Genomic DNA, 23,986 nt, shown 5'->3' with positions numbered 1-23,986 from the left:
ACAAAACTTCTGGGGAGGGGAAGTTTTACTCACCTGGGACTCTTCAGCCCCTAAAAGCCTAAAAGGACCTAGGCGCCATCTTATGGAGGGCGACCGGAGGCCTGGTTGAGAGCAGGATCATGCCGTGGAACCTAAAAGACTTCTAGGGGCTGGAAGAAGCCCCAGTTGAGTATAACTTTTTTTTTTTTAATTAAAATTGAACACTTACCTTAGTTGGAAGCCTCTGGATAGTCCACAGGTTTCCCTCAACCTCCTTGACACCACCAATCCAGCGCTAGGAACATGTTTTATAGGAGCTTGTCGAAAACGTTATTGCAGCTGTGCTTCCATCTGTGTACGAGCGTGACCACACTGTGAAGGTACAAGTATGGGCCACACCTGCACAGTAGCATGGAGCAGCTGTGCACGTCTGTTTCCTCCATGCACAAGAAGCTCCATGCTACTGTGAAGGCCGTACTTGCACCTGCACAGTTTGGCCACGCCCATACACAGAGCTTAGCCGTGAAGATGAAGAGAGTCCCAGGAAGCAGTGGTGGGGTGGAGGAGGATGGGAGAAGCATATCATAAGCCAAGTACAGTATTCCCCATATTCTCCTCCCCCCCCCTCTTACAGTTTTGCTTTGACTTACTTTCTGAAGCTTTGGTGGGGGCTGGCACTCCAACCCCATCCCTCACAAACTTCCAGGCTTCTTCTTCTGAAGCAAATTTCTTGTATTTGGCTGCTGGAAAGCGATCCACTTGTTCTTTGCATTCTTCCCTGATTATGTAGAGGCCAAAAAATATATATATTAGTTAAAACCATGTAATTATTCACACTCACAAAGATGAGACTTAAAAGGAGTACTGTAGGGGGAGTGGGGGGTGGAAGAGTTGAACTTGACTTGGGCTTCTAATGGTCCCCCCGCAGACATCCTGTGCCTGCGCAACTACTCACCGATGCACCGGCTCCGGTTCACTCTTGGAATTTCCGACCTTAAAGTCGGAAAACCACCGCACCTGCACGGCCGCGCCCTCGCTCCTGCTGATGTCATCAGTATGTGCATTGTGTATTGCGCAGGCCCACTACGGTCTGTGCCTGTGCAGTACACTCCTGGTGAGGTCAGTGGGAGCGAGGACATGGCCACTCAGGCGCAGTGGTTTTCCGACTTTAAAAGTCGAAAATTCCAGAAGTGAACCGGAGATGGGGACCGGAGCATCTGTGAGTGGCTGCTTGGGCACAGGACGTCTGCGAGGGGACCATTAAAAAGCCCCAAGTAAGTAAAACTCTTTACAGTAGTCCTTTAATAGTCTGCCTTTTATGAATAGTCTAGTGTTCTCAATATTTTATAGGCATTTACCTCTTTTAAAACCCTGTACTCACCAAGTACCCCCTGGCATAGTAAACGTCACCACAAGTACTCCTAGACAAATATATATTTAATCGTAGTACATGAAAATTGGTTTAAACAATTTCCAAGCATTTACTATTGCTTTTAAATTAGTTAAAATACTAATGTGGTGTTGCTTAAATACGATTTATCATTTTCTAAAACTCTTAATTTGTTATTCTTAAGTATATGAAGCCCAAGTACCCCCTGCAACCATCAGAAGTACCCCCTGGGGTACGTGTACCACATGTTGAGAACCTAGACTCTAGACCACTGATGGCAGGTTTGTATAGACAGGTTTCTTTTTTAAAATGAGGATTTGAACTTCTGAATTTGATCTGAAAATAGTGGTCACATGATTTATGCTCATTGTTCTTCTGCTACAATATTCTTACTGTGGGTGGGGCCTCTTTCTTTGCCCTCCAATCCCCAGTCCCAAACTTTCTTCATGCTTTTTATTCTAATCAGATGTGTAGAACATATTCGTGTAACAGACTCACTGTGTGGTGGTGATCATTTGTGCTGCTTTTTATCACAGGGTGGGGGCGTGTGAAAAATAGTTTTTTCATATAGCTCTGCAACAAAAAATTAAGTCCTTAGCAATGATCTGTTCCAGCAATAAGCTGCTGGTTAGATTTGCTGGTTTACTAGGCCTGACCGATAAATTGATTTTAAACCAAAATCGTGATCACCAAGATTACAATTTTGGAATCGTCAAAGTGGCGATTATCGTGATCACATTTCCACATGGGGGGGGGGGGGGGGGGGGCGGAGTTTGAAGAAGCGGCTTCAAACTTCCCCAAAGTCCCGGCGCGTGCAGCCTGCAGCTTTGAGTAAACCTTCCACACAAATCCAACGCTGTCCGTCCTCCATCGCCGTCTGCCGGCTCTTGTGCTTGGCAAAACTGTCATGTGACGTACAGGAAGTATTCCGTGCATTAGAGCCTGCAGAAGGTGAAGTGGATAGACGGGCATCGCTGGACTCGTGCAGGAAGCTATGGCCAGTACTGTTGCACCTTGGGGGACAGAGGAGGCACAGAGATACACAGACAGAGCAGGCACAGAGACACAAAGGGGTCAAGCGAGAGAGACCCAGAGGAGGCATAAAGAGGCGAAGGGGCACAAAGAGACAGAGGGAAAACAAACAGGCACAGAGGGGGAACAAAGCGTGATTTGAAAGAAAATTGTGAATTGAAATTTCTGACAGAAATCGCTCAATTCAATTTTTTCCTTAAAGGGAACCTAAACTGAGAAGGATATGGATTTTTCCTTTTAAAATAATACCAGTTGCCTGACTCTCCTGCTGATCCCGTGTCTCTACTACTTTTAGCCACAGCCCCTGAACAAGCATGCAGATCAGGTGCTCTGACTGAAGTCAGACTGGATTAGCTACATGCTTGTTTCAGGTATGTGATTCAGCCACCACTATAGCCAAAGAGATCAGCAGGACGGCCAGGCAACTGGTATGGTTTAAAAGGAAATAACCATATCCCTCTCAGTTTAGGTTCCCTTTAAACCGTTTAGGCCTATTGTTTACTTCTCTTTAGGCTGTGTGTAAGGGTGCAAATTTCTAAACTCAGCTTTTACTGGATTAGCCATATGCTTGTTCCAGGGTTTTGACTCAGACACTACTTATATCAGAAGATCAACAGGACTGCCAGGTAATATGCACTGTTTACAAGGAAATAAATATGGCTGCCTTCATATCCCTCTCACCTCGGGTTCCCTTTAAAAGAGAGCCTGATATGAAGAACACCTCAGGATTGAAAAAAAAAAAAAAAAATTACACTTAAGAACAAGTCGATCATTTTTATTGAAAACTGTACAATCAAATCTTTATTGTTTCATGTGGGGCCAACTTAAAATACTTTTCTTGTGGCCAAAAGTTAAACTGCTCATATTCTTTCCCTTTTAGGACATCTCTCTTACCATGTGTTGTATACTCCGGGCTCCCGCCCTTTTTTTACAGCATAGAACATTCTCAGTGCCAAGGCGTGTGCACTCCCCCAGGATGCACACAACAAGCCAGCAGAAGACAGGATTCGGTTAGAAATATTAAACATCGCCCATTTATGACTTTCTGAAGTGGCCAAATCACTGCCAATAATCAACCAGGAACATCCTGTAGGGAAGACGAGAAAGACAACATGAGTATTCCAATAATGCATATTTTTTTTTTTAAACATATTTTTATTGATTTTTATACCTCTGAAGTGTAAAACATATCTTTTGTACATGGTATATTTGAAATAAAGAAAACATCAGTTTCTTGCCTATAGGGCTCACAAAATAAAGATAATCATGGAAAAGTCAGTCAGTTTGCTTTCTTTTGGTAATTGTAGAGTTATTAAACTAATAGTAAAAACCGTTATACAGGTTAAAGGTATTCTGATTTTACCAGTTCACACTTCCAAGGCAAAACGATCCCCAAAATAACCCCCCCACCCCACCTAACATAACTGACCCCCCCAACATTCCCCTTCTCATCTCTCTAACTCCAAGCTTGTAGATTTTCCCCATGTCCCCGTCATGGGTATGAATGATAGGATATTGTGTGACTGCTATTTAAGATATGTCAGTGTGTATAGCAAGTGCTCCAAGGGTGCCTAGAAGATCCTCTGTGGCATACCATCCCGTATATTTAAATGGTTCCATTAGAGAGACTATTTCAGATCTAGAAAAGGTGTTAGTAATAAAAGGCTTCCAGCGTTTAAAGAATTTCTTTGAGCACTTTTCCCTGTGTATTAAGGCATCCAACTTTGCCATCTTGAAGAGGTCTTGCAGTTCCGCTTTAAGGTCCCAGATGTTTGGTGTAGTTGGATATATCCATCTATTGAAGATGGTCTTTCTTGCTGCACATATTATGACATGAGCCAGTTCTGATGGGTATTTGGATACTTCTCCCGGTTCTAATGGTGGAGGTGCATAGTTAGAGACAGAGGAGATGATCTAACGTCATCTTTTTGTGACACACTTTATTGATAAAATTTGATGACTGCTGACCAGTATCTTTGGATCTTAGGGCAGAGCCAGATGCAATGTATTAAATCCACTTGGGCTGTTTGCACTTAGGGCATTGAGCTTTATAGGTTGGTGGTGGGTTTTTATACTTTATATTGAATGCGTATTTTGCATAATGGGTGAGTAGAAGGTGTGATTCCCTCCATGTTTCATTGGAAATCAATCCTCTAAGTTTATTGTTGCCTTCTAGTATTTTATCCCCAAGGAGAGGATCAGTGAAGTGTATGCTCCATGCTTTATAGTTATTAGTCAGTAGCTATTTTTTTTGAGTATTCAGGAGAGCTTGGTGTGTGGCGGATAAGGATGCCTTGTCCCCTTGAGCGTTAATGAAGATGTCAAAAGGAGTAATAATTGCTACAGGTCGGATATCAGTTAGTTGTGCTCTCACAAAGGATCTAATTTGTGCATAAAAGAGAAAGTCACTTCGAGGGACTTGGTAGAGTTGGCGGATTTCAGCAAAAGTTCTCCATGTATGATTGGTTAAGTTGAGTAGTTGGCCTAGTTTGCATAGTCCAGCTTTCTCCCATTTTAAGGAGGTTTCATGTTGCATGCCTGCTGTAAAAGTTGGAGTGCCCCACAAGGTCAAATACTTGATATTCTCCATGGCAGGTTATGGAGTTTACGTGTCTCCCTCCAGGCAAGTATTGTGTCTCTCATTAGGATGCTATTTTTGAGACGTAATGGTAAGTGGGCCCAAGAGGCATGTAATAAGCCTGCCAGTGTCCACGGTTCAGATATGGCAGCTTCTAATTTATAATTTGAGAAAACAGAAGTAGAAAATAACCAGTCCCTTACATGTCTCAACAGGCTATGTTATAGCGTCGGATATCGGGTATCCCCAGTCCCCCCACATCTTTGGGTAAGAATAATTTTTTTAGAGATATTCTGTTTTTTTTATTTTTCCAAAGGCAAGACACAAAAGCTTTATTGATTAATTGAATATATTGGTGTTTAAATAATAATGGTAAGACTTGCATAGGATAGAGCAATCTGCCAAAGCTTACCATCTTAAGAAGGGCAGCCCGCCCCATCAGGTTAAGTGGCAGGTTAGTCCATCCCTTAATTTGTTGGGTCACTTTTTTAATCAACGGAGTGATGTTTAAAGTATATAATGAATGTGGATCGGGGAGAATCTGGATACCCAGATATGTGATAGGTCTCTTGGTGACATGTACATTGAAAGTAGTATTGGAGGTGCTAATTCCCATGTGTGTTAATGGCATGAGTTCGCTTTTGGTGCTGTTGACTTTAAATCCAGAGACTGTTCCTATTTGTTGTATCAAGTGAAGTATATCTGGGACTTGTGTATCAGGATCCTTTAGAAACAAGAGTATGTCGTCAGCAAATAATGCCTGGGACACACACCTGTCTCCTATGGTAATACCTAGGTTGATTTGCATTAACAGCCGGGCCAAAGGTTCTAGTGAGATATCGAATAGCAGGGGGGAGAGTGGGCATCCTTGGCGGGTGCCCCTATACATTTGGAAGGATTCTGAAAGAAATCCTGGCATGTGTAGCCTTGCTTGTGGTTCAGAGTACATTTGTCTTGTCAAGTTCAGGAAGGCCCCAGAAAATCCCATCTTACAGAGTGTCAGGTCCATCCAATCCCAATGAACAGCATCAAATGCCTTTTCGGCATCCAATGTCAACAAGGCTGAGTGTTTAAAGGACTGAGGATAGGCCCTTACATGTTCCAAGACGGCCAGAACCTTCCTGATATTGGCAACCGCTGAGCGCCCTTTTATAAAGCCAACTTGGTTAGGGTGTATTATTTTAAGGATGATAGATGACAATCTCGTGACCATAATTTTAGTTAGAATTTTCATGTCCTGATTGATCAGTGATATTGGTCTATAAGAATTTGGTGATAACAGGTCCTTTCCTTTTTTGGGTATTAGTTTGATATAAGTTGTTTGTCCTGATTGTGGGTAGCCTTCTCCTCTTAACCTCCTCAGCGGTATGGACGAATATATACGTCCATCACCGCCGGAGGTCGCCGCTCAGGCCCTGCTGGGCCGATTTTAATGAAATAAAAAGCAGCACACGCAGCCGGCACTTTGCCAGCCGCGTGTGCTGCCTGATCGCCGCCGCTCTCCGAAAGTGGGTCCCCCTCAGCCGCCCGACCCCAGCGCCAGCCGGAACAAAAGTTCCGGCCAGCGCTAAGGGCTGGATCGGAGGCGGCTGACGTCAGCTGATGTCCATGACGTCACTCCGCTCGTCGCTATGGCGACGATGTAAGCAAAACAAGGAAGGCTGCTCATTGTGGCCTTCCTTGTTTATTCTGGTCGCCGGAGGCAATCAGAATGACGCTTCCGGAGCGCCCTCTAGTGGGCTTTCATGCAGCCAACTTTCAGTTGGCTGCATGAAACAGTTTTTTTTTTTATTTAAAAAAAAACCCTCCCGCAGCCGCCCTGGCAATCTTAATAGAACGCCAGGGAGGTTAATATTTTATTAAAAAGCTTACATAGGGTGGGTGTAACTTGGTCTTTTAGGGTTTTAAAAAATTCTGCCGGAAGACCATCAGGGCCAGGTGCTTTATGGTTGGAAAGAGTTTTGATGGTATTAATAACTTCGGCCTGCGTTATTTCGCTATTTAGTTCTTCAAGATCCTGTACGGATAATTTGTTCAGTCTAGCTTTATTTAACCATTCCTCAGAAGTTTGAGTATCAATAGATTGGGGTTTAGCATATAATTGTTTGTAATATTCCCGGAAGGTGTTAATAATGTCTTTTGGGTGTCTAATTATGGTTCCTGTTTTATTACGGATTTGTAGTATTGGTTCTTGCGGTGTATTGCCCCTGGCTATGGCGGCTATCAATTTCCCAGATTTGCTCCCATATTTAAAGAAAAAATGCTGTTTAGAAGTTTGTGTTTGCATTTCCTTGATTTTAAGTCATTTATCTACTTCTAACTTACATTTAAGCCATTCCATTCTAGTTAGAGGACCTGGGGACACCCGATATTGCTGATATGCTGATCTAACCAGAGAGACCGCTTCTATATATAAGGAGTGAGCCTGTTTTTTTATGAGAGACATGAGCCATTATTCTCCCTCTGAGAACTGCTTTTGCCGTGTCCCAACATAGGAATGGAGTGCTGGAATGAGCTGAGTTATCAGAGGCATACTCCTCCCACCAAGTTTGAGCTAGTGCGTGGAATTCATCATCCCCATAAAAGGTACAATGGAAATTTCCATATTATATCTGAACCCCTAGGAATTTGTTCTTGTAATTCAATCGTCACTGGTGCGTGATCAGAGATTAGGATATCATGTATTGTAGATTCAATCAGTTTTGGGATTAACCTTTGGCCTAAAAGAAATAGGTCAATACGTGAGAAGGAGGAATGGGGTGGGGAAAAAAAAAAGGTATATTCCGTCATATGAATGTAGGTATCTCCATGAGTCAATGAGGTTGAGGTTTTGGGCAAGATTAGCTAGAGGTGTTACATTGCTCCTTCCTTTTCTATGCCCTCCTCCCTCCAATTTTGTATCCTCAGTTGTATCCATCACCTCATTCCAGTCACCTCCCATTATTGTTTTGTTTAAATTCTCAGTCTGCAGTCTCTCGAGTAGTGCAGCGTAGAATTTAGCTTTACCATCATTAGGACCATATACATTATATATATATATTCATGTATTCGCCTGGAAGATGTACACGAATTGCCACACAGCGGCCAAGGGTATCTGAGTATAGATGTTCAATTTTTCCTTTGAGCGTTTTACTCATCAAGATCATGACCCCTGCTTTTTTCCCCACTGATGGCGACCCTAGGCAGCTCGCCACCCACCCCTTCCTCATATACTTCTAGTCCTCACTACTCAAATGAGTTTCTTGCAATAAGGCTATATCTATACGGAATTTTTTAAGAGGTCTCAGGATCTGGCCTCGCTTAACAGGGGACCTAAGGCCTTTGACGTTCCATGAACATATTTTAAGTGGCATTTGGTGACATAAAAGTTTTTGATGCAGCTATTGCGTGTACATCTTCCATGCACCCGGGCACAAAACAACATTGCCTGCAATCACATATATCATGTACGATTTGTAGAGCAGAGAGATGAGATTCAACCCAAAAACCCTTAACATTATCATGAAAATAGAGCGTCTTCCCACCGATCCAGATAGACAGCAAAAATACTGTAAATAACACGATCGGTGAAGACAGTTGTTTTAGAGAATAGGTGAAAGGCCTCACAAATAGTGTATGGACTTCACTTCTTCCCCACATACGTCAAAAATAGCATCCTCGCCCCAGAACCCATATTAGCATCCGCAGCAGTATGAAGAAATAGTTGCATTGCAATATAAGATTATATACTCAAGTGTCCCCAGATTGTTGAGACGAAGGCAGAACAGGAGATCCTGGATTTTCCTTTGGTGAGCTTTGGGATGGCGCGGGTGAATTTCTCCTTCCCGCTTCGGGTGATCTAGATAGCGATTGAAGAAATTTGCCTGCTTCTTGGGGAGTTTTGAAGGTGAGAATTTGGCCTTCCGCATCTGTGATTTTGAGTAACACTGGGTATAGTAGTGCGAACCTCACTCCCCTCTTCACCAAAGCAGAGCATACCAGAGTAAAGGTCTGTCGTTTGCGTGATACCTCCATGGAATAGTCATTAAAGATTCGTATCTTAACTCCTTGATATTTCAGTCCATCCTCCATGGCTTTATAGGCTCTGAGAAGTCTGGCCTTGTCCGTATAGTCTAGGTATTTTACCATCACCATCCTCGGCAGGGTCTTAGCTTTATTGGTTTGTTTTAGTACTCCGACTCTGTGAGCTCTTTCTGTTTTACAGCTACCTTGTATAGATAAGAGATTCGGGAGGATATCTTCACTAAATTCCTTCAATGCTTCGGGATTGATGCTCTCCGGTAGGCCTACAACACGCAAATTGCTACGACGAGAACGGTTCTCTAGATCTTCTATTCTCGAGTGGTACGTTTCATTTTGTTTTAACGCTTATGAGAGATCTTTGGAGGTGGCAGCGAGATCGTCCTCACACTTTGAGATACGTTTTTCGGCTTCTGCCAGCTGTATCGAGTGTGTGCGTACCTCGTTAGTAATGTCCGCCAAGGATTTAGTGATCGCTGCCTCTATGGCGTTATGTAGGTCTGGCATGAGACATTTGGCCACTTCTTTCGCCATCCGTTTATAGCGATTCGCTGTGGGTGTCTTCCTGAGGCGTCTCTCCTCTCTGCCTGAATCTTCCTCCCACTCTTGCTGTGAGGAGTCCTCCGTAGCATAGGCCTCAGGGAGCGCCATCTTGTCTCGTGTTCGTCCGCTCTCCACTTCTCCCTGTTTAACGGACGCCGCGTCAGGTAGCGGTCCATATGCTTCCTTTGAGGCTTGGGAGGCTCCCAGGGCACCTGTGGAGGCAGGTACCAGGTATCTTGATGCAGATTTGCCTGCTACGTATGTAATGGGTTCGGCGGAGCTCCGCTGTTCTCAACCTCTCATGTAGGCGCCGGAACCGGAAGTCCCATAATGCATATTTTAATGTGTGTGATTTCTGTGTACAACATGAATGTCCTATTCTGCTACTTTCTGTCAAAAATCCTCAAAGGATTCATTGAACTCAAAACAGTTCAAAGGAAGATCCAGGTCCTCCCCATATACAAAGATTCCAGGAGAAATCTTTTAGTCTGGGTTCACAGCGGTCAGTTGCACAACTAATGCGTTATATTGAGTGTGGACTGCACTGGAGACTGGCCATAGGGTTTAATATAAAGTCTGCATGCAGCCAGTCAGAATAAAGTGATCAGTTACAGCGCAGTACTGTGAACTGGCCCATAGATTTGTATGGGCAGCGAGTTGACATGCAGAATTATTCTGCAACGCAACTGCCCTCTGTGAACAGGGCCTCAGTTTATTTACTTCTGTCTGTGTTCACAGTGCTCAGTTGCATTGCAGAATAATTCTGCATGTTAACTCACTGCCCATACAATTCTATGGGCCTTTTCACAGTACTGTGTTCAGTGCGTTGTAACTGATCGCGTTATTCTAACTCAGTGCACGCAGGCTTTGTATTACAGTCTATGTCCAGCTCCACTGCAGTTCAAACTCATAACACGTGCGTTGTGCAACTGACCACTGTGAACCTAGCCTTAAACTGGAGTCACAGTGATCTGTTACATAACCCACACGTTATAATGAATGTGCAATTCTATGAGACTGGAAATAGACTTTAAAGAGAAACCGTGACCAAGAATTGAACTTCATCCCAATCAGTAGCCGATACCCACTTTTACATGAGAAATCTATTCCTTTTCACAAACGGGTCATCAGGGGTCTCTGTATGGCTGATATTGTGGTGAAACCCCTCCCACAGGAAACTGTGAGGACCATGGTCCTGGCAGTTTCCTGTCTGTCAACCTTGTTGCATTGTGGGAAATAGCTGTTTACAGCTGTTTCCAACTGCTAAAAAAGCAAGCAGCAGCTACTTCAACTGACATCACCTGCCAGCAGTAAAAATGTCACCATGTGATAAATGTCAGAATGTAAATCAGGGAGAGGAAAGCTTTAACAATGGGCAAACACTGAGTAAATAATTTATACATAAGACTACAACCTGCCTGGAGGACTTTCCTTCTGCATGCTTGTTCTGCAGATGATAGCGTGATGAACGTTTGAGACTCATCTGGGTTGCGGCTCTGACCGATGCACCGCCCCTAGAGGCCAGGTTGGACACAACTCAAATGGAGTTAGCTAAGAAAGATAGAGGAACCTCTACTCCAGAACTGCTATAAAGCCAAGTACCCACTGCAAAACTGAATCACTGGAAACTGCCAATGAGCAAAGTTTAAACAATCTTTATACTAAAGATGTTTAGTGATGGGATATGGACAACAGCAATAGACCTCAAGAAGATTGCCAATGACAGGACCGTTAAAGAAGGATGCAGGGAGAAGTTCTGAAGATTTTTAGCAGAAACATTGTTTAAAGGAAACATCTAAGCTTTAAAAAAAAAAAAAAATCCACTTACCTGGTGCTTCCTCCAGTCCCTGGCAGTCGTTCTGTGCCCTCGCCGCAGCTCCGGAGGCTCCCGGTGTCCTTCGCTGCGGCTTCTTGTGTGCTCCACGGTGGGTGACGGACATGTCAGATTGAATAAAAAAAAAAATAAAAAAAAAAAAAAAAAAAATAAAAAATTGTATGGTGTAGATGGGGCTTTTTTTCCCCCACTAGGGGGATGTCCTGCTGGGGGGGGTCTGATCGCCGCCGGCTGTTTGTGATCTGCGGGGGGGGGGGGGGGGGGGATCTTCAAAGCCCCCCTCCGCAGCGTTTTCGGCGCTCCCTCCTTCCCCTTACCTCCCTCTCCCTCCCTCCATGGGCTGCATCCGTCCTGCTCATTGAAGGATAGGCTTCAGCAGCAGCGCCGTGTGATGTAAACAGCGGGAATTTCTTCCTCGCCTGTTTACAGTTCGCTGGAGAGCCGCGATCGGCGGCTCCCCGCCTGTTCACGGAGACAGCCTCCGTGAACTGGCATGGAAAGGCCGCTCGATCGAGCGGGCGTTTCCATGCTATACCACTAACGACCCGCCGACGCCTATAGGCGTTAGGCGGTCGTAGACACACTTCTAAATGGCCACGAGATTTGGCCATCAGCTAAATCCCTGTCAGATCAAATCTGATCTATTACTGACACACACTAGGTATAGATTCTTAATAGAATTCAGCATCAAAAAAAAAATAAAAAAAAAAATACATCTAATCACAGCCTTGCACTGTTTGATGTACTGCAGCACTATGGGCCATCGATTTGCTGCCACTCCTGACCCACCGTTGATATCTTCCATCCGCAGCGACCAATTACAAAAGGAAAATCATAATTGACCACTCAGGCTGCCCATAGCATCAAATCAGGGGCGTAGCAATAGAGGGTGCAGAGGTAGCAACCGCATCGGGGCCCTTGTGCCAGAGGGGCCCCCCCCTCAACTACAGTATTAGCTCTCTATTGGTTCTGTGATCATAATAATTACTTCTATAGATACTTGGAATAGTGGTAATCATAAACAAACTGTGCCCCATCCTCTTCTTGCACCTCTGACACTGTAGTTGCAATTGGCAGGTTTTACTTGGGGGCTCCATTGTAAAACTTGCATCAGGGCCCAAAGCTCCTTAGCTACGCTACTGCATCGAATAACTGATCAGATCTGCTGGACATCGACAGCAAAAATCAATTAAGCTAGTCCTACATTTATAGATTTCCACCCAACATTCCAAAACAATCAATTCCTTTCTGAAAAGAATCGATTCCTACCACACACTGCACATCAATTTTGGATAGATTCCAGCAGTTAATCTAGTGAACTCCCAGCATTGCACTGTTCAATGCAGTGCAACGCTATAGCCCATCGATCTACCAATACTCTCACCCCACACTTGATCAACCGAAATTTTCCATCCTCTCCGATCAATACTTTCTATCGATTTTTGGTCAAATTTGCAGGGAATCGAATAAGAATGTTGATAAGCGTATGAGCACGTTTAAAGGGACACTTAAGTCAAACAAAAAAAATGAGTTTTACTCACCTGGGGCTTCCAATAGCCCCCTGCAGCTGTCCGGTGCCCTCGCCGTCTCCCTCCGATCCTCCTAGCCCCGCCGCCAGCCACTTCCTGTTTCGGTGACAGGAGCTGACAGGCTGGGGACGCGAGTGATTCTTCGCGTTCCTGGCCACAATAGCGCCATCTATGCTGCTATAGCATACATCATATGCCACATAGCAGCATAGAGGGTGCTAATGTGTCTGGGAACGCGAAGAATCACTCGCGTCCCCAGCCTGTCAGCTCCTGTCGCCGAAACAGGAAGTGGCTGCCGGCGGGGCCAGAAGGATCGGAGGGAGACGGCGAGGGCACCGGACAGCTGCAGGGGGCTATTGAAAGCCCTGGGTGAGTAAAACTCATTTTTTTTGTTTGACTTAAGTGTCCCTTTAAAGAGGCTGTGTCCCAAGATAACATCTGCATGATAAACAGCAGAGTTTACTCTATTCCCCTCCCAACTAGGGCTGGTACACACCAAGAGCCGTTCTGATTGTGGTTTAAAAACTGCATGGCTAATGTATTTCAATAGGGTGGTGCACACCAGAGCAAATTGTTTTGACCCCAAATGCAAACACAGGTCCATGTAGGCATTTTTGCAGATTTCTGAGGCGATTCTGCCTCAATGTTAAGTACAGGAAAGTGGAAAATGGCTCTGAAAAAGGCTAGATCAGAGCGATTTTACAAGCGGTTTTGTTACAGAAGCTGTTTAGTTACAGCTCTATTGCAGTGGCGTAGCTAAGGAGCTGTGGGCCCCGATGCAAGTTTTACAATGGGGCCCCCCAAACACTCTATACATAACAATTTATACGGCGCACCAAAATCTGCCAATGGCAACTACAGTGTCAGAGGTGCAAGAAGGGGATGGGGAACAGTTTTTTAATGATTACCACTATTCAAAGTATCTATAGAAGTCAATATTATGAGCATAGGACCAATAGAGAGCTAATTCTGTAGTTAAGGGAGGGCCCTTCGGGGCCCCTCTGGCCCAAGGGCCCCGATGTGGTCGCTACCTCTGCACCCCCTATTGCTACGCCCCTGCTCTATTGTAACAAAAAAAATAAAATGTTACACCAAAACCCACTTGGTATCTGTAGAAAAATCGCTCTGCACATGCCTAGAATCGCTCTGAAAAAACACTAGCATTTGCAGATACACTAGCATTTTTTGGTGTGCACTGGTCTTACTGCACGTCCTGGGACGTCTGTAACACTGGGTGTTTTATATCATACATGCTGGATTATTGGGGCACTGTGCAATTAACAAGCTTACACATTATTGCATTCCAGCAGATCTGGAGGTGTGTTAACCTTACTGGGACAACAAAGGTTGATTTGCATAGTCAGCAGTGATGCATTGTGGGACACCTCAGGAGCTCAATCCAATCTGAATAATCACAAATACCAGACATACTTTTGTTTTGCTTTTCCTGTACAATGATGGAGGCAAATACAGGACAGAGATTTCCTGTCCTCCCATAAGAGAAATAAAACATGAATTATCAGAAAGCATAAATGGCACAACACAGAAAACAAACAGGAGTCATATCTGCACATGGGTTCAACTTTCCAGCGCATTCTGACTCAGGTTTGCACATGGCAACAAGGGCATAGCCAGAGTTTTAGAAAGGGGTCACTTTGATATTTTACAAAGTGGGGAGGCAAGGATGAAAGCTCCATGAATCAGCTATTATCAGTCAGTGCTGAGGTCTCTGGTCACAGCTGACTCCTCCATAGCATCAATATTAGGCAATGCTTGTTTCAGCAAGTAACATACATCATATATACAATGTAACAAGCACAAGTCATGGGCCAATCCTCTCCATCAGCGCAACTTACATCTCACGCGCAGCCAGCAACGCTACGCTACTCCTCCTCTCTCCGCAGCGCAAGTACAGCTTCAGCCCCGCCTCCCCGGCTTTTCATTGGACGCTATTCGGACTTAAAACATCAGCTGACGCTGGCCACAGTGAAAGGATCAAGGAAGCGGACTACGGAAAGCCAGAGCGCTCAAGAGACTGCAATAAGGAAGCTATTCTAGCTAGTGATGCAACAACAAACTACAGCGCCAGCCCCGTTTCTTGCCCCGTGCGGAGCGTGCCGCCGCCCGGGGCGCTGTTGGGAGGGGGGCGCTATAATGGAGGGGGGAGCCGGAGCCGCGGGGAGGGCAGCCCGACCTCTCCCTCCCTCTCCTCTCCCGGGCGCCCTCCGTGCTCCCCCCTCAGATGCAGAGTTCGTGAGCAGCAGGGAAGCGCTGTTTACAACTCACCGGCTGCCTGGCTCCAAGCGCTGCTCTCTCGCCGCTGGTCTCCATTCTCTCTCTCTCTGTATACGTACTGATACACGCTGCTTCCTGTAGCCGGAAGCAGCGTGTATCAGTATGTATACAGAGAGGGGAGACCAGCGGCGAGAGAGCAGCGCTTGGAGCCAGGCAGCCGGTGAGTTGTAAACAGCGCTTCCCAATCCCTGCTGCTCACGAACTCTGCATCTGAGGGGGGAGCACGGAGGGCGCCCGGGAGAGGAGAGGGAGGGAGAGGTCGGGCTGCCCTCCCTGCGGCTCCCCCCTCCATTATTGGGGGCATCTACCTATCTAACCTATTCTGGGGGCACCTACCTAATCTAACCTACGCTGGGGGGCAGCTGCTAATCTAACCTACGCTGGGGGGCACCTACCTATCTAACCTACACTGGGGGGCACCTACCTAATCTAACCTACACTGGGGGGCAGCTACCTATCTAACCTATACTGGGGGCAGCTACCTAATCTAACCTACGCTGGGGGGCAGCTACCTATCTAACCTACACTGGGGGCAGCTACCTAATCTAACCTACGCTGGGGGGCAGCTACCTATCTAACCTACACTGGGGGGCACCTACCTAATCTAACCTACGCTGGGGGGGCAGCTACCTATCTAACCTACACTGGGGGGCAGCTACCTATCTAACCTACGCTGGGGGGCAGCTACCTATCTAACCTATACTGGGGGCAGCTACCTAATCTAACCTACGCTGGGGGGCAGCTACCTATCTAACCTACACTGGGGGGCACCTACCTAATCTAACCTACGCTGGGGGGCAGCTACCTATCTAACCTACACTGGGGGGCAGCTACCTATCTAACCTACACTGGGGGGCAGCTACCTATCTAACCTACACTGCGGGGCAGCTACCTAATATAACCAACACTGGGGGGGCAGCTACCTATCTAACCTACACTGGGGGGCAGCTACCTAATCTAACCTATACTGGGGGGCAGCTACCTATCTAACCTATTCTGGGGGCACCTACCTAACCTACGCTGGGGGGCAGCTACCTATCTAACCTATACTGGGGGCAGCTACCTAATCTAACCTACGCTGGGGGGCAGCTACCTATCTAACCTACACTGGGGGGCACCTACCTAATCTAACCTACGCTGGGGGGCAGCTACCTATCTAACCTACACTGGGGGGCAGCTACCTATCTAACCTACGCTGGGGGGCAGCTACCTATCTAACCTATACTGGTGGCAGCTACCTAATCTAACCTACGCTGGGGGGCAGCTACCTATCTAACCTACACTGGGGGGCACCTACCTAATCTAACCTACGCTGAGGGGCAGCTACCTATCTAACCTACACTGGGGGGCAGCTACCTATCTAACCTACACTGCGGGGCAGCTACCTAATATAACCAACACTGGGGGGGCAGCTACCTATCTAACCTACACTGGGGGGCAGCTACCTAATCTAACCTATACTGGGGGGCAGCTACCTATCTAACCTATTCTGGGGGCACCTACCTAATCTAACCTACGCTGGGGGGCAGCTGCTAATCTAACCTACGCTGGGGGGCACCTACCTATCTAACCTACACTGGGGGGCACCTACCTAATCTAACCTACACTGGGGGGCAGCTACCTATCTAACCTATACTGCAGGCAGCTACCTAATCTAACCTATGCTGGGGGGCAGCTACCTATCTAACCTATACTGGGGGCAGCTACCTAATCTAACCTACGCTGGGGGGCAGCTACCTATCTAACCTACACTGGGGGGCAGCTACCTATCTAACCTACACTGGGGGGCAGCTACCTAATATAACCAACACTGGGGGGGCAGCTACCTAATCTAACCTATACTGGGGGGCAGCTACCTAATCTAACCTATACTGGGGGGCAGCTACCTATCTAACCTATACTGGGGGGCACCTACCTAACCTATACTGGGGGGCACCTACCTAACCTATACTGGGGGGGCAGCTACCTTATCTAACCTATACTGGGGGGCAGCTACCTAATCTAACCTATTCTGGGGGGCACCTGTCTAATCTAGCCTATACTAGGGGGCACCTACCTAATCTAACCTATACTGAGAGGCACCTACCTATCTAACCTAGGGGGGGGGGGGGGGCGCAATTTTTACACCCTCGCCCTGGGTGCATTTTAGCCTAGAAACTGCACTGTACAGCGCCTTTCATTAGGTTGCATAGCATACTGTACTTTCCTTAGTTTACAGACAATCATGTATAAGTGATTTCATTCTATTAATTGAAGCTTCTGATCTGAATAAATGGAAATAAATCATTAATCATAAATCAGTGCTGCGTAATATGTTGGCGCTTTATAAATACAATAAATAAATAAATAACATTATATTAGTCTCAACTTCTTTTAACACATATCTGATTGTTATTTCTTCAACATTACTGTTGCATAGCTCCCAACTGTCCCTTTTTCGGAGGGACAGTCCCTTTTTGGAAGCCCTGTCGCTCTGTCCCTTTTCCCCTCTCATTTGTCCCTCTTTCAGGACGTTGTCCCTCTTTCTATATAAATATATATATATTTCTATACTAAAAATGTGTTTGATTGAGTCTAAACTTTATTCACATCCTTTAAATTGATATATTACTAATTTAAAAATGTTACTATGAAGGAAAATGAACCAGGACAGAAAGAACCAGTGTGGTTTGAATGATAAAACAACATATTTTTCTTATGAAATCTTTATAGTATGCGTGACTAGGGATGTGGTGGGGCGTGGCCAGGGGTGTGACATGGGCGTGGCTTAAGTGTCCCTTTTTCTCATCTCAAAATGTTGGGAGGTATGCTGTTGATCAGGGGTCAGGAACCTTTTTGGCTGAGAGAGCCATAAACGCCACATATTTTAAAATTAATTCAGTGAGAGATGTACAGTATGTTTATTAAGGTGGCCACACACGATACAATAAAATGATCCGATTTTATGGCAATTTGATAAAAACGATCGGATCTCCCGAAAAAATGTAAAAGCTTTTTTTTCATTCAACATAAAACTCTGATCGGATTTCCCGTTTTCTTCGATTTTAATCGATCCGGAATGCCAGATATTTTTCTTCAATCTTTCTAAAGATTATATGGTGTGTGTTGGATTGTCAGTTTATTAATATACACACCCTAGCAATTTTGTCAGAGTTTCCAATCATTTTTATCATAATTGGAGAACAATTGAACATACGTGTGTGTACATTGGTCATATTTTTGAAATGTTACAATCAGTCAGAAACATTGATTGCAATTCTTAAATTGAACAGGTATTTAATAAGTTGTATGGTGTGTGGCCACCTTAAAGGGGAACTTCAGCCTAAACAAACATACTGTCATCAAGTTACATTAGTTATGTTAATTAGAATAGACAGGTAATATAATCTCTTACCCGCCCAGTTTTAAAAGAACAGGCAAATGTTTGTGATTCATGGGGGCTGCCATCTTTGTCATGGGGGCTGCCATCTTTGTCATGGGGGCAGCCATCTTTTTGGTTAAAAGGAGGTGACAAGGAGTGGGAGACACAGTTCCAACTGTCCTTTGTCCTGATTACCCCTCCCAGCTGCACATGCTAGGCTTCAAATGTCAAATTAATGTTAAAAAAAAAAAATGCACCAAAACAGCAGAACGAGAACAACAAAATCAGAAATCCCATCATGCTTTGCACAGCATCAGGGGGAAAAAGCCCGGGCAGTTTTCTTCTGTGCAGCTAAAAATGAGGCTTGTATAAGAGAAACAAAGTTCTGATGCTGTGAAACTGTTAAAGAAACACAAAGCCTTTTCAGTGGTGCTGAGTCGATTTTTAGTCTGGAGGTTCACTTTAACTGGGACCTTGTGCATGCGCAGCAGAGGGCTCCCGTCCCTGTTGCCATGGTGATATGTATACAGTTGTTCCGCCAGGCAGCGGAAGTGTCAAGAACCGGCTTCAGCTTCTCTTGAGTTTCAGCAACATCAGCAATTTCCCCAAGAGCCAGACAGGATAAATATTAACAGCTTGTACAATTAGCTAGCGGACTTGGGGGTTGATGCACTTTGTAGCAAGAGATCCCCGCACTTTGGCCTAATAGGCTGCCTGCCTGTCAAGTGAGTTAGTTAGTAGTGCATGCTACAGCAGTAGTGTGCCTACTAAAAAAAATGTGTGCGCTGCCACACTAAGGGCCCTTTAACACTTAAAGGGGTTCTGTTGACCTTTTAAAAAACAAAACTGCCACTTATCTGGGGCTTCTATCGGCCCCCTGCAGCTGGAATGTCCTGTGCTGTCCTCTTCCGATGCGCCGTTTCCCGCCACCGGTCCTGGTGTAAATAGCCGTCTAACTAGACGAATAGAAGTGCAGCTGCACGGCCATGGCCGTGCGCCTGCTCGCTCCTGCGCGCGTCAGTGGGAGCTTACTGCGCATGCGCAGTAAGAAGTTATCCTGTACTGCGCCTGCACAGTAAGCTCCCGCTGACGCGCGCCGGAGCGAACGTGCGCACAGCCGCGTAGCAGCACTTCTATTCGTCTAGTTAGACTAATATTTACACGGGGACCAGCGGCGGGGAACAGCGCATCGGAAGAGGTTGGCGTGCGACATTCCAGCTGCAGGGGGCCGATAGAGGTTCCAGGTAAGTGGCAGTTTTTGTTTTTTAAAAGGTCAACAGAACTCCTTTAATTCATTAGTATGCATTTTTTCCATAGCAGTGCATTGTGAAAAAGCTTTCAGTTAAAACGCGTATAGTGGGATCTTCCCCCCCCCCCCCCCCGGCCATCCATGAACCTCCCAGATGTGCATGTCACTGTTAACCACACTACCATTCGCCCTACCTCTCAAGCCCGCTGTCTCAAGCCCACTCTCCTTCTCTCCCCACATCCAAAACCTCACAAAGTCCTGCAACTTCCACCTTCGTAACATCTGTAAGATTCACCCTTTCCTGACCTCTGCCACCACCAAACTCCTCATCCATGCCTTCATAATTTCCCGCCTTGACTACTGCAATGCCCTGCTGTCTGGTCTCCCTATGACCCGAACAGCCCCAATGCAGTCCATCATGAATGCGGCAGCCAGAAATATCCACTGCTCCCATCGCTCCACCACGGCAGATCCCCTCCTAGAATCCCTCCACTGGCTTCCTATCCAGTCCAAAATCAGATTCAAGATACTGTGTCTGACCTACAAATCTGTCCACAAAACCTGTCCAACCTACATTTCCGATGTTACTCAGAGGTACACACCCAGCCGCTCACTCCGCTCTTCCAATGAACTTCGCTTAACCGCCCCCGCATCACCCAGTCCCATGCACGCCTCCAGGACTTCGCAAGAGCTGCTCCAACACTATGGAACTCCCTACCTCCACCCATTAAGGCAGCCCCCTCCTTCAACACCTTCAAGAAAGCCCCCAAAACTCACCTTTTCACTCTGGCCTACTACACCTCACAAGTGCTCTAAACCCACAGCTGAACTCTGGTCCCCTACCTTTCGTGTCCTTACCTCTCCCCCTAGATTGTAAGCCTTTGGGCAGGGTCCTCCTCCTTTTGTGTCCTACCTGATCATGCACCTCCATTACTGTGCACCCATGCTATGCATCTGAGTGAACCTAACTTGCCTAATCTCCATGCTCCCCTCCAGTGACTAAGCATTACCTTGTACTCATACTGTGGTCTTTCTTGTATTCATGTATTGTCATTTTGCTGTATGTCACCCCTAAATTTTGTCTTTAAGCTAAACTAATGTCCAGCGCTGCATAATATGCTGGCGCTTCATAAATACAATAAATAAATAATAGTGGGAACTGTGCCATAGGAAAACATGGGCATTACTTTAAAAATCAGTTTTCTTTCAACTTTAACTGAAATCAACTGATTAAGTGTAAAAGCGGCCTAAGCTGCGCTGCTTGAGCAGTGTAGCTTAGTGAATCAATCCCTACTGATTTGTATGTGAGCCAGATGCAGCCATCAAAAGAGCCACATAGGTTCCCTACCCGTGCTGTTGATGAATGCTTCAAACACCTTATAGCTTATGCTCATACAGTGGGTTGCAAAAGTATTCGGGACCCCTTGAAGTTTTCCACATTTTGTCATATTACTGCCACAAACATGAATCAATTTTATTGGAATTCCACATGAAAGACCAACACAAAGTGCTGTACACATGAGAAGTGGAATGAAAATCATACATGATTCCAAACATTTTTTACAAATAAATAACTGCAAAGTGGTGTGTGCATAATTATTCGTCCCCCTTTGATCTGAGTGCAGTCAGTTGCCTATAGACATTGCCTGATGAGTGCTAATGACTAAATAGAGTGCACCTGTGTGTAATCTAATGTCAGTACAAATACGGCTGCTCTGTGAGGGCCTCAGAGGTTGTCTAAGAGAATATTGGGAGCAACAACACCGTGAAGTCCAAAGAACACACAAGACAGGTCAGGGATCAAGTTATTGAGAAATTTAAAGCAGGCTTAGGCTACAAAAAGATTTCCAAAGCCTTGAACATCCCACAGAGCACTGTTCAAGCGATCATTCAGAAATGGAAGGAGTATGGCACAACTGTAAACCTACCAAGACAAGGCTGTCCACCTAAACTCACAGGCCGAACAAGGAGAGCGCTGATCAGAAATGCAGTCAAGAGGCCCATGGTGACTCTGGATGAGCTGCAGAGATCTACAGCTCAGGTGGGAGACTCTGTCCATAGGACAACTATTAGCCATGCACTGTACAAAGTTGGCCTTTATGGAAGAGTGGCAAGAAGAAAGGCATTGTTAACAGAAAGCACAAGAAGTCCTGTTTGCAGTTTGCCACAAGCCATGTGGGGGACACAGCAACCATGTGGAAGAAGGTGCTCTGGTCAGATGAGACCAAAATGGAACTTTTTGGCCAAAATGCAGAACGCTATGTGTGGCGGAAAACTAACTCTGCACATCACTCTGAACACCCCATCCCCACTGTCAAATATGGTGGTGGCAGCATCATGCTCGGGGGGTGCATCTCTTCAGCAGGGACAGGGAAGCTGGTCAGAGTTGATGGGAAGATGGATGGAGCCAAATACAGGGCAAACTTGGAAGAAAACCTCTTGGAGACTGCAAAAGACTTGAGACTGGGGCGGAGGTTCACCTTTCAGCAGGACAATGACCCAAAACATAAATCCAGGGCAACAATGGAATGGTTTAAAACAAAACATATCCATGTGTTAGAATGGCCCAGTCAAAGTCCAGATCTAAATCCAATCGAGAATCTGTGGCAAGATCTAAAAACTGCTGTTCACAAACGCTGTCCATCTAATCTGACTGAGCTGGAGCTCTTTTGCAAAGAAGAATGGGCAAGGATTTCAGTCTCTAGATGTGCAAAGCTGGTAGAGACATTCCCTAAAAGACTGGCAGCTGTAATTGCAGCAAAAGGTGGTTCTACAAAGTATTGACTCAGGGGGCCGAATAATTACGCACACCCCACTTTGCAGTTATTTATTTGTAAAAAATGTTTGGAATGATGTATGATTTTCGATCCACTTCTCACATGTACACCACTTTGTATTGGTCTTTGACGTGGAATTCCAATAAAATGTATGCATGTTTGTGGCAGTAATGTGACAAAATGTGGAAAACTTCAAGGGGGGCAAATACTTTTGCAACCCACTGTATGTTCAGAGCCAGATTTACCATAGGGTCAAGTAACCACTTTGGGTGGTTTGGGCTCCCTGTTTTGTTCAGATGTTCAGTAATCAAACCACCAATCTCAGGACTATTTTCCCAGTAGGTTACTCAAATAAACACAAGCCTCTAGCTCTGCAATCACAGCGACCAATTCACATACTACATGCATACACATACACACACCGATTAGCTGATCGTAATTGTACTGTTTTAACACAAGTATGGAAACTCAGGCTAGGATTCACAGTTTGCTGCCGACACCTAGTCAAAACCACCAAAACTCAAATGAGATAATCCGTCTATTCAACTGGTTAGTTCACTTCAACAGGTGATTAATCCTTATATGGCAACAACAATGTCCCAGATCATATACAACTTGGGTTGCACTGAACTCTGTCCATCCAAGCCACATTACCTCTATTTTTATCCAGTGGCGGTTCCAGCTTCAAATTTGGGGAGCACGATGACTCGCTGGTGGGGCCAATTTGATGGATCAAAATTGATGTTTGTATGGCAAGCTTTCGATATTTCTTGCCTAACACTGGTGATAACATTAAGACTAACTAGTTCAGAAATGATAGGAAGCAAATGTAAACATCACAAACAGAACTCAGAGGCATTTGAGCAGAGCAGATTGTCCAAATTATGGTGCTATCTTTGAAACAATGTTACATACAGATGTACTTGGCTAGTTTGCTGCCATGCTTTAACCCTTACTTGCTAGCAAGCTGCTCCTGGGTGGACAAATCACAGACAAATTATTCCAGCCCCCAGCCTGTGTCTCAGGACTCTACAAGCAGGGGGAGGGGTAAGAGGCAGGAGGAAGAGGAACATTGGGCTTGATTCACTAAGCTGTGCTGCTAAAGTCAGTCATTTGACAGGCAGCCTATTGGGCCAATCAAAGTGCAGGCATCACACGCTAAACAGCTACAGGACACGACAGGGCTGAAAATAAAAATATGAGACTCTTTTCTTTGCTACTACTGTTCTATTTCTTGGCTATACTACAAATAAAATTCATTATATCATAAGTTTATTTTCACTTCAAATTCCCTTTAAATGTACTAATTGAATGCCAAACCAGCTCTATCCAGCATAAATGAAAGCAGAATGTCCTGAACTGTACACAAAGCCAGTGAACTCCTCAGAGCAGAGCCACT

At 45.4% G+C, this 23,986-nt stretch overlaps 1 protein-coding gene across 3 annotated transcripts in view; it reads right to left on the bottom strand.

Annotated features, from left to right (window-relative positions):
- LOC137571366 (ribonuclease H1-like) overlaps positions 1-14,851 on the bottom strand; it is a 42,401-nt gene extending 27,550 nt beyond the window's left edge. Inside the window, exons 1-3 of one of the 3 annotated variants that reach the window (XM_068280343.1) lie at positions 14,762-14,851; positions 3,296-3,488; positions 630-757 (exon numbers count right to left, since the gene is read on the bottom strand). In XM_068280343.1, the coding sequence (XP_068136444.1) occupies positions 630-757; positions 3,296-3,429 (262 nt within the window). In that variant the 5' untranslated portion in view covers positions 3,430-3,488; positions 14,762-14,851. The other 2 variants (XM_068280344.1, XM_068280342.1) reach the window with 2 other exon arrangements.
- Between the last annotated feature and the right edge of the window lie 9,135 nt (positions 14,852-23,986).

Source organism: Hyperolius riggenbachi, chromosome 4, assembly GCF_040937935.1.
Source record: "Hyperolius riggenbachi isolate aHypRig1 chromosome 4, aHypRig1.pri, whole genome shotgun sequence".
Classification (NCBI taxonomy): domain Eukaryota; kingdom Metazoa; phylum Chordata; class Amphibia; order Anura; family Hyperoliidae; genus Hyperolius; species Hyperolius riggenbachi.
This window is presented reverse-complemented; position numbering and strand designations above follow the sequence as displayed.